Below are 12,173 nucleotides of genomic sequence, written 5' to 3'. Positions count from 1 at the left end.
AAATTCATGGATCAAAAAGCATTCACGCCCACTTTTCCTCGGTCCAATGGGGAGCCAGTTAGAGAGGTGAAGGGTCGGAGGCAGAGGGTCAAGGGTGAAAGAGCGAAGCCACGGGGCTTATATAAACGGCTGCGTTCGTCAGTAAAGGCAGTTGTGCGGAGTTCAAGAGAGTCGTCGGTGGAGTTGGAAAGAAGTGGTAGAAGTCAAGAGTGAAGAGTTGGGACGGGCCAAGAGAGGAGACGGAGAGGGCGATTAGACGGAGCTGTGGAGAAGTGGCGGCGGCGAAGGCGGACGAGGGGGTGCTCGCGTCGGTGCCGGGAGCTGCAGAGGGAGAGGCCAGCAACGCGACCGAGGTCAAGGAGGAGACGCTCGTCGCGGGACCCGAGACAGGGTGATATCCCCCTCCCCCCCCGAGCATCAACAACCCCCTACTGTTTCCCCCCGCGCTGAGATAGTGCGACAAGGGGGCCTCCTTTCCCACCCCCTACCAGACACTGTCCGCGAGGCCCGCGGAGTTGAGGCGCCACCGCCGCTCTGCGTCTCATCATCAGACGGGTAGGCCCGACCCGGTCTCGGCCCCAGGCCCGCCTCATCCTTGAGGGTGGTTCTTTCTCTTTTGTTTTGGGTACATGTGTTGTCGGCGCCGTCTGTGAAGTAAAATTGTATAAGTGTTGCCGTGTGCTCGGTAGTCGGATAGCTCTGCATTGTCTTCTTCTTTTACATTTGCTTTTTGTGTAATATTGCATTGTCTTCTTCTTTTGCATGTGCTTTTGGTGGAATTGTATATGTGTGCTTTCCGTTCATCGTGAAATAAATGTGAATTATGTTGAACTGTTTTCCCGCTTCGCTTCGTCTTTTCTTTCATTGAATCTCCATCTTGCTTCACGTAAAGGGTTGGTCGTGGGCTAAAACGCCCGATAATTAATCGAACCGTCGAGGCCGACGAATAACACCGCTCGGTTATCCCGATAGTAAGGAACGGGTCGCTTAAAGTGGCCCATGTCCGAAGTCGACCTGCGGCGAGGTGCGATCGCCCGGTCTACCCTCCGTGTGGGTACTTAGGTAGGTCGAATTTGGCGAGCAACCCTATCCCACGCGGGGGCCGATTGGCACGATCGTGGTGAGACCGAAAGGTCCATCCGTGACTGGTTCCCGGCGTTAGTCCGAGAGGGTCACGACTGGATTGTCCGTCCGGTGGGCGACGTGCCGCGATTCGAGTTACGTGGCCGTCAGCACACCGGCGGGCGCGAATCCGCAACAATATAAATGTAATTTTATATGCTGGGTCTGGGTGTCCATAAAATTATTGTGCAACTTTGAACTTTTATAACTTTTGATGTATACATGATAGTAACAAACTATAAATGGTGCATGAAAGCATAATTCAGAATTGTTTAAGGCAATGCAGTTCAACTCTTTTATGTTTCAACATCACTGCCATCTGAGTGATATATTTTTCAATCCAATTATATAATTCTCCAAAAACATTCTCTAGCTGTTGCTCAGTGAAGTCATGAATAGCATTTGTGATTCTAGCTTGAAGTTCATCCAGAAAATGGGGATTTGATGAAGACAGTCGTTTTTAAATGCCCCCATAAAAAGAAGTCCAGGGGGACAGGTCAGGGGAATTAGGTGGCCAAGGAAGTGGTCTACCCATCTTCTTCTCAAAGAAGACCACATCCAAAAACTCTCACAGACTACAAGCAAAGTAGTAAGGGGCACCATCTTTCTGGAAAAGGTGCTGTCTAAAAGATTAAATCAAGTTCAGGGATGAATAAATTCTGTAAAACAGCCAGATAACATTTATCATTCACTCACTCTTTCTCCTTCAAAAAATAAAGGACGAATAAATAATGCCTGACTTTCTGAAAGCACACCAGGCATTAACTTTTGGAGAGTCTCTTTCATGTTATCAATTTCCGTAGGTTTCTCTGTCTCCCAAGTTTGACAGTTGTAGCAGTTGACCTCGCCAGAAATGTAGAATGTTGCCTGACCAGAAAATGTCACCTCATCAAGAAACTCAGGGGTATTGAGGACTTTTCATTTGAAGAGTTGATAAAAAATATAACCTTGAATCATAGACTTATTCACGTAACATTTGAACGACCTGGATGTCGTAAGCATGCTTACACGGCTTTGAGAATTTGACGCATGTTACTATGATTTACATGGAATTCGTTCAAATGATACCTTGACAGCTGCTGCAGCTTCCTCCCTGATTTGTCACCTTCTGGGTCGTGGTTTGCTATTCACTGAACCCGTTTCTTTAAACTTCTTCATCCAATTGTTAATTGAGTTTCTGTGTGGTGCATCTTTCTTGTAATAAGTGGTGAATTTCCTTCCCACTGCTGTATATGGCTTCAGTTCAGCCTGCCAGAGCACACAGTTTACCTTTCTTCTACGCCAGAGGTCCTAGGTTTGATTCCAGGTCTGAGTGCTTAATTTTCTAACATATCCAAAAGTTGTTGATTTTCAATCCTGACTACATATACACAACATGTCCAAAAGTATGTGGACACCTATTCGTCCAACATCTCATTCCAAAATCAATGTCATTAATATGGAGTTGGTGTCCCTTTTATTGCTCTAACAGCCTCCACTCATCTGGGAAGGTTTTCCACTAGATGTTGGAACATTGCTGCAGGGATTTGCTTCCATTCAGCCACAAGAGCATTATTAGTGAGGTCGGGCACTGATGTTGGACGAATAAGCCTGGCTCTCAGTCGATGTTCCAATTCATCCCAAAGGTGTTTGGGGTTGAGGTCATGGTTCTGTTCAGGGCAATCAAATTCTTCTACACCGATCTCGATATATATACATACATATGTGTGTGTGTGTATATATATGTATATATATATATATATATATATATATATATATATATATATATATATATATGTATATATATATATATATATATATATATATATATATATATATATATATATATATATATATATATATATGTATATATATATATATATATATATATATATATATATATATATATATATATATATATATATATATATATATATATATATATACATATATATATATATATATATATATATATATATATATATATATATATATATATATATATATATATATATATATATATATATATATATATATATATATATACATATATATATATATATATATATATATATATACATATATATACATATATATATATATACATATATATACATATATATATATATATATATATATATATATATATATATATACATATATATATATATATATATATACATATATATATATATATATATATATATATACATATATATATATATATATATTGATGCAGGCCGGAGGTCCGGTGGCGAGAACGACCACTAGGTGGGGGAGGTGTTACGTCGTCTCCCATAAGACTCCCCGGAATTGTAGGCCGTCGCTCTCGGATAACTCCGTGAGCCGGCGGGTCGCTGAACCGACCGTGGATGCCAATATCTCAACCGCGTAGCATAGGGTCTTTTTGTCTAGAACCAATTTACCTAATTAACTACGCAATTTCGACTACCGGGGAACCACGCCCTTGGCACGTCTTGCTCGAACCGGGTCACTACCAACTGCGGTAGCGTTCCAACTAACGACTACCAACTCCGGTTTGGGTGCAGTCAAGCGTAACTGCCAAAGCTGTGCCGGCTACAATGAACTGATTACCAAGGATAAAGACCCGCCTCAACTCAGATCCGAACCATGCTGGACCAATGCAAGAACCATGCAAGAAAGGACAGAAACGAACTGGGAACATTTCTGCAATTGTTTTATTTACAATAAAGAAGACACAGGGCAAGACTTATCGTGGAATATACAAGCAAGAATTTACAATGTTCAAAAACACTTATACAGTTTCTACTTACAAGACGGGCCCACACACTCAGACGCACACCCAGATGATAAGAAACACAGATGTTCTATTGGAACCCCGCAGTCAAGGAGAGAGATGAGCTGGGGTTGTGGTTCGGCGAGGTACCTGCATGTTGGTGGGATGGGTGCTCCGTGGTGCGGCACCTGTTGATGGTCATGCGGCTCTGTCCACGGCCCACGCGTGAAGACCGTGTCTGCGAAGGAGCACTGGTCGAGTAGAGTGGAGTCCGAGGTAGGGCTCAGGGCCCAACGCTCTCCGCTCTCAGGGTTGCTTCACGAACTCCAAGCCTTTCACTGCAAGCACTGTACGAACTTCACGACTTTCTCACGGCAACGCTCCTCGCAACCAGCACTCCTCGCAACCCTCTGAACTCCAGTGCAACCCAAAAACCAAGACGACGAACGACCCCCTCAAGAACTCCTCGCTGAAGACAGTGTCGATAATTTTATGGACCTCCCTCAGCGGGGAGGGGCCTTGGTGAAACTGACGTCACTGTTCGCCCCGATTGGAAGGGGCTTCCATGGGTCCACCCTTTCTGGGCGGGGGGTTTCGCCCATACCGGGATGCCCGCCCACTCCACATGTGTGGACTTGCCCAAAAGGTACTTCACAAAGATTTTGCCTCGAAACAGCGAGTCGCCTGTTGGGCGGGTGAAGCGCTTGTTCGGTCACAGGTTGTTGGTTTGTCGGATGGTTTGTTGGATGGTCGTTAGCTGGTTTATTGGATGTAATAACCTACCTAAAAGGACATCGCAACGCACACCTTTGATTCTCCCACTAGACAAAAGGAAGGGACCTGTCTCACTTGTACTTAATGGAATAACTGACCTTTGGGACATCTGTATGTTTGAATGCAATGGTTTCCAGAGCCGTATATATATATATATATATATATATATATATATATATATATATATATATATATATATATATATATATCTATATATCTATATATCTATATATCTATATATCTATATATCTATATATCTATATATATATATATATATATATATATATTAGTTATCCTTAATTTATCATAACTTGGACTATTGCGAGTATCCCTGTTGAATAACTTTTTAATACCTATTGTGTCATTCTGGATCTCGTATAAATTGCCAAGGCAGTGTCATAGCAAGAATATGCTGGGTGGTTTGCTCTTGCTTTCCCAGCAGCAATAAGGGTCGGAACCTGAAATTTATCCCAGGTACCAGCATTCATTAGCATACCACTTTCAAAAAGCAGCATAGGATCTTTCCCAACTATCAAGTCTTGGCAAATGAGACAGTTGGCTTAACATCCACTCTGAAAAGAGGGTGAATTCTGATGCAATTACCTTCCTGTGAAGTACCAGAATGAGAGTTTATTGTCCTATCTGATTTCTTCATGAATCAAGTACAGAATAGACAATTTACAGGCAAGTAAACACTCCCTTTAAGCTCTCTCACCAGTCCTACCTGGTTGAGTAAAGTTTGGGGAGACTGTTTCTTTGCTTGGATTTGCACCATTTAACAGGTTGAGTGATTCATTTAAATGACGACCTCAACAAATAATAATGGCACTGAAGATGTTGGTTTAAACTATTTGCAGTTCAACCCCCTTGATAACGATTCTTAACTTAACAATTGCTAGGACACAAGTAAGTAGCCTTTCTCTTACATTAATGGCTTGAAGTGGTAACCAATCTTCCCAGTAAAGTTCATCTCCATATGCTGGACGAGCAGAGAAACCCCTCCGGACCCCAACATCATGGAACTTCTTGAAAACCCACAATCCTCAACCTGCAACCTTGGGAAAGTAAATGGTGAAAGAAGGGGGGGGGATCTTACTTTGATGATAAAGGTAAATCTATTTCTTTAGCAGAATAATGACAAATGGTAAGAGAGTTATGATGATATGATTAATATTTGTAAATGCCCATTAACAATCAGAGCCCTTTGGTATGTGTGTTCAGGAGACTGAACATATAACCAGGACGGAGGAGGTTATTCTACGGTGTGGATGGGGAAAGGTAGGGGGGCTCTGGCCACACATTTCCTGCCAGAGCCATCTTTCCCACATTATTTTCTTTGGATTCTGGGCGCCCTGCTTGCCTGATCTGCCCACTACACAATTTTAAGGCCCGGTCACACCTTGATGTTTTAGCCAACGTATGCCGATTTTTGAATTTTTTTCTAAAACGCTGGCACACGTTGAATACGTTATGGGTAAGTTTTGATAACATTGAGAGCACGCTGAAAAACACTGCCATACGTCGGTGTACGTTGACTTTAAACGTTGTACTTTTTGGTTGTCCTCAAATTTTTTCATGCTTGAAATTTCATGACGTATGCCGGCGTATGACTCACACGTTCCGCTACGCTGGCCACAAGTTGTATGCACGGTCTGCGATCGTTGACAGACGTCAACACATGCTACTTGTAAGTTAATCATAAGTTGAGACACGCCGAGGTAATGTTTAGCGTACCCGAAACTTATTTCTAACCTACGATTAACGTGTTGTTGGCACGTTACGCGATCGTTGCCACACATCGACAGACGTTACTTTTAAGTTACTCATAGGCTGAAAGACGTCGGTATAATGGATCGTCCTTGCATCAGCGTCCACGGCCACGGCCAGGACACTTATTTGCAGCATTCTTCAAACTTTTCTTCGGCATGACGAGGATGTTCTCACTTCGATGTCTAGCTTGGCTATGATTCCAATTGTCCATCGGCAGCGTCTATTTAAAATAGTCGAGTTTGAGCGATTTAGCACGTTCAATAGAAACGATTAAAATTTCCGAGCGCCAGCGTCAAAAAACAAAGGCGAGTGACAGCAATTTAAATCGTTCATTGTAAACAATGAAAATAGCTGAGTGGTACCGTTTAAAAGTCGTTGAGTGTAAAAAAAATCCAATTGTTGAGCGCAAGCGTCTACTTTCAATAGTGGAGATGCAGCCATTTAAATCGTTGAGTGGCAGCCTATGAATAGCAAACCCCACGTCACCGGCAAAGATAAACTGCCGCACGATATGGATAAGTTAGGCTATCGTTGGGCATAGTTTGTGAACGCCGGCTTCACGATAATTATTCGTTGGTATATCGTATCTATAAGTAATCAAAGCGCTCTATGCACATTATTAGTTCATTGTGCATTTGTCCAACCCATTATGAATAGACCTAAATCGTAAAAACAAGCTATAGCTCATTGTTGAAAAAGGCCCATAAAAAATTAGCCGCAAAGAACTTCGAACAATGGTGAAAAGATGTCTCCTACCCGTGGACACGCGGACGCAAGGACGATCCATCATAACCCACACCCTCCCCCTCACACTCACCGAATACTGCCAACATGAACAAACTACTACTAATACTAATACTGATACTGATACTGATACTGATACTGTTACTGCTGACATGGACATCGACTCAAAAAGGACTCGAAAACACTGTTGGGTTCCCCTTTTATGAGCAGCATTTTTATATACCAATTCCCAAAACCGCTGGGAACACGTCTTTATATGGCAGTTGTAAGCTAGAAACACGTTAATTTTTTTTTTTTTTTTTGTCGACCGGAAGACGTCATTGGAATACATCTACATACGTCGATGTGTGTTGGGACTACGTAAAGAATTGGTTCAAAGCACGTCAAACATAAGTTAGAAATAAGTTTCGCATAAAAAAAGACGTTACCGCGACATGTTTCGACTTATGAGTAGCTTATAAGTAGCCTTTGTGGACGTGTGTAAGCGTCCACATATCATGTGTAAAACTTATCCCCATCGCATGCGGAACGTGTGTCATATGCCGAGTACGTCGTAAAATTTTGAACATGTTTAAAATTTCTTGACGTACTCTACTTACTACGACGTATGATAGCGTACTTTAGCGTTCTACTCACGTATACCAAACTTACTCATACCGTATTTGACGTGCCCCAACGTTTTAGACACATTTTCTTAGGTCGGCATACGCTGGCAAGATCGCCAAGGTGTGACCACGATGTTGACACTTCCATTTCTACGGCAGTTATGATTCGAATCGTTGTGCGTCAGCCTTTTAATAGGCTACGTCACGACATTGTCGGCGATGCGTGCAACGCGCTATGCCTAAGTTAGACTATCGTTGGGCATCGGTTGTGTAGGCCGACAACAGGTTCAGCATTCGTTGGTATAAGTTATCTATAACACAACAAAACATTCTGTGTCCGTTACCAATGCGTTATACATAAGACCAAGTCGCTATGAATACGTCCGAATCTTTAAAAAAAAACATCAAAAGTTCAACATAAGCCAGCGTTTTACATACATTTTAATACGTTGCCATCGCTGGCTAAAACGTCAAGGTGTGACCGGGCCTTTAGGAAAGGAAGCATAATGGTTGTTCAATGTTTATCAGACTGTCATTTGATTATTATTAATTTGGCCTGCTATCTACATCTTTATTTCTCTGCTTTTGATGTATAGTGGGGAGCAACTAAGCGACTGGAATTTTTTTTGACAACCTTTTGACATTGGAATGCAGTCAATGTTCAAGTCCAATATCCAACTCTGTGGGATTTTAAGTGTTAGCGAATGACACAGTCAATTTAACACCCTTCTGTTGACCACTGAACCAGATGAGAAGTTTTAGTTGGATTGGATATAAGCAAGGGCCAAATAACGCAGGGGGGAAAACACTATCAAATGAGCTATCCTGCTAAGCAATCATATGAGTCATAATGCAAGACATTAACCTGCACAAAGTCAATGATTTAACTGCATTGTGTTTTTGTAATTTTGTAATTATGGAGCCAATGTGTGCATCGCAAATGAGGTACGAGGGCAAGATAATTAATTTATTGTGGAGACATTGCTGTTAACCCTGCATATGTACCTCAAAGTTTGAGTCGAACTTCAATTTTGCACATGAAGACTTCAACCTAAGTCGTGAGGAGGCTTATATAATTGGAAAATTGATTTTATTTATCAAGGTCAAATAAGGTGCCACACATCGTTGTATATTTATATAATGTTTAGCAAACCTTGCATCCAAAGAATTTATGATGCTTTGCACAAAAGCAGATGTTACATTAATGTTGCTGAGATTTAAAGCTTTATAAATGCAATGATCCAGTAATACAAGCAGCATATGACTGAATGGACTTTGCTTTTTTGAAACCTTAATCAAGATTAAAGGGACTTGCCGAGAAATGGTGCATTTTAATCGACCAACTAGAGGAATCCATCTTTCCAGTGCAATTTCAGACAAGGAGGAGTTCTTCAAAGAGGAACACATAACTCTAATACCGTCTTCAGCCACTTGGGGAAGTAAAAAGGAGAGAAGAAAATGCATGAGAGGGGGAAAAGAAATCAGACCAGAACCAAAAACCACCACCAAGTATGGCTTTTAAATTACTTAAGATTAAATTTTCTGAAAAAACAAACTTCGAATGAAAAAGTTATCGAAAATAATAAATGTCTGTGTGTGTGTGTGTGTGTGTGTGTGTGTGTGTGTGTGTGTGTGTGTGTGTGTGTGTGTGTGTGTGTCCTCCATAACTCCAAAGCCATGAAACCGAGCAGTCTGAAACTTTTCATGCATACTAATAGAACTCTAAGGGAGTGAATGAGTGAAAATTGATGTTTGGGTTAATTAAAACACCCCTTTTGAAGATAATTAATGGTTTTATTTAATTACATCCTTTATCAGGCACATCCTCAGCCACCTCGCTCTCCATGGGGTCTTAAGGCACATCCTGGGTTACCTCGCTGGGGTCTGAAGCCACCATGTTTTTTTGGCCTGCTCAACGATGCCTTGACTTGGAACAGGCCGCAACGATTTCTTAACGATAAAGTTTTTTTCCACTTTCTTCACTTATATTATCGAATGCCTGTTGATCGTAGCTACAAATCGCTGGATACATTGCAATGCTTATAAACACCCAGAGACACCAGCTTTCCAGGTTATCATGGCTATATTTCATTTCCTCACATGCCATAGTTTTGAGAATCTCTTAAACTAAGCCAAATTACAAAAACTAAGCTCCAGATTTGAACTCAGCAGTAGTTCTAACTGATAAAAAGTGTCAATTTGTCCAATTTTGACATATTTGATATTTTTGGTGTCTCTGGGAGATGTGTGTTAAATATGATGGTTTGGTGTTTGCTAATCGCATGCCAATCAGGCCGTTCCTTATCAACCGTTTTGTTGGAGTGCTTAAGCCACTTGTTGATCACTCTATAATACTTGCACTGTCTCTGAATACTGTTTGTCGATCGACTTGAACAATGTTCAGGGGACACTTGCCTGCATTAGCCCTGTGTTGTTCTGCGGTGTTTCGGACGATGTCTGGCTTACTGAAAATATGCAATTTCCCCTTTTTGTACGATATTCTTTCATTATATGACCCGTCACTTCGTCATAAATAAATACAATTTTTTTTTAAAATGACGTTTCGTTAACATCACGGCAGGATATGGTATGCATGCTAAGAGGTATGCATGCTCGCTCTAAATTCGCCAGCCTGGGTTCGAATCCCAACCCAGCAATAAACTGGCATCTTGGTATGTCACAGGTAATGTGAATCATCAATGTGTGTGCCATTAAACAGAACGTCTCATCTGCTGAACTCCCCCCCCCCCATTCCCTTCCCCTCTCCTCCCTTCCCCTCTCCCATCTCTCCACTCTCTCAATGTCTCTACCCCCAACCTCTCTCTCTCTCTCTCTCTCTCTCTCTCTCTCTCTCTCTCTCTCTCTCTATCTCTATCTCTATCTCTATCTCTATCTCTATCTCTATCTCTATCTCTATCTCTATCTCTATCTCTATCTCTATCTCTATCTCTATCTCTATCTCTATCTCTATCTCTATCTCTATCTCTATCTCTATCTCTATCTCTATCTCTATCTCTATCTCTATCTCTATCTCTATCTCTATCTCTATCTCTATCTCTATCTCTATCTCTCTCTCTCTCCCACTCCTCTTCCTCTGTCTCCACACGTATCTGGATGGTCATTACATCCAGAGAGTGGTTATCTCCACATGTATCCGAATAGTGGTCATCTCCGCACGTATCAGAACGGTAGTTATCTCTGCATGTATCCAGATGGTGGTTATCCTCGCACATATCCGGATGGTGGTTATCTCCTCACGTGTCCGGATGGTGGTTATCTTCGCATGTATCAGGATGGTGGTTATCTCCACATGTATCTTGATGATGGTGATCTCCGCACGTATCTAGATGGTGCTTATGTCTGGACGGTGGTTATCTCCTCATGTATCTGAACAGTGGTTATCTCCACACATATCCGGATGGTGGTTACGTCCAGATGGTGGTTATCTCCATTCATGTCTGGGCAGTGGTTATCTCCACACATATCCAGATGGTGGTTATCTCCACATGTATCTGGATATTGGTTATCTCCGCACGTATCCAGACAGTGGTTATGTTTAGATGGTGGTTATCTCCACACGTGCCTGGACCATGGTTATTCTGGACAGTGGTTATCTTCCTTTTTTTTGCACACAATATCGAGGCTCGTAAAAGAGCTGATGTAAAAAACATACAAGGGGGGCAGGACTAAAGTGGGGTGGGAGAGGGAAGCACAAAACAGTGGGGAACAGTGACATGAGGATATCTGTGGAAGGGAGTGGGATGGGGTGGGGTACATGGGGTAAACAAGATGGACACGACACGGGCTTTCAGGAGGGAAAGCAGGGAATTTGAAGGAGGTGGGTTTGGGGTAGATTAACGGGGGTAGAAAAGATCATAGTTTTGGATTGGGGAAGATAAGACATAGTGGTGAACAGCTGCTTTGAAGACCTGGAGGGAAGAATGGTATTGATGAGAGTGTGGGAGTTTGTTTCAAAGGTGGGTAAATGGAGGAATGAAAGAGTGAAGGTGAGCAGAGACTCTTGATATTGGTAGTTTTACCAGAAGGGGGTTGCAGGTAGACCTTGAACGCCCTGCGGAAATATGGGGGGAGAGACATATCTCAGACAGAGAAGGGGGGGCGAGGCCAGCGAGGAGATGGTAGAAGACAGAAAGACCACTGACCTGTGGTGAGATGGTGAGAGAGTGAGATACCCAAAGACTCAGCCTCATCGCGGGAGATACCAATGATCCTACATGCCTTGGTTTCCACAGATCAAACCCGACAAAGGTGTTAGATGGGATCACTCCATCAGGCTGTGGATGAAAGCTTTGTATGTGGGCAGGAGCTCAGGTGTGTCAAGGAAGGACTTTGCACGAAGGAGGATGCTGAGTTGGCGACTGGCTTTGGAGGTCAGTTTGGAAATGTAGCTTTCCCAGGAA

At 42.3% G+C, this 12,173-nt stretch overlaps 1 protein-coding gene across 3 annotated transcripts in view; it reads right to left on the bottom strand.

The window, feature by feature from the left end:
• The window catches only part of CETP (cholesteryl ester transfer protein), a 101,237-nt gene that overhangs the window by 66,620 nt on the left and 22,444 nt on the right, over positions 1-12,173 (bottom strand). For all 3 annotated transcript variants that reach the window (XM_085894819.1, XM_085894820.1, XM_085894821.1), the window contains 2 exons: positions 9,068-9,182; positions 5,560-5,688 (listed from right to left, as the gene is read on the bottom strand). In XM_085894819.1, the coding sequence (XP_085750945.1) occupies positions 5,560-5,688; positions 9,068-9,182 (244 nt within the window). The remainder of the gene's footprint in view (positions 1-5,559; positions 5,689-9,067; positions 9,183-12,173) is intronic.

The sequence above is a fragment of the Eptatretus burgeri genome, chromosome 9 (genome assembly GCF_056783735.1).
Source record: "Eptatretus burgeri isolate ZD-2024b chromosome 9, Ebu_testis_v1, whole genome shotgun sequence".
Lineage (NCBI taxonomy): Eukaryota > Metazoa > Chordata > Myxini > Myxiniformes > Myxinidae > Eptatretus > Eptatretus burgeri.
Note: the sequence above shows the minus strand (reverse complement) of the source record. Positions and strands in the feature narration are given on the sequence as shown.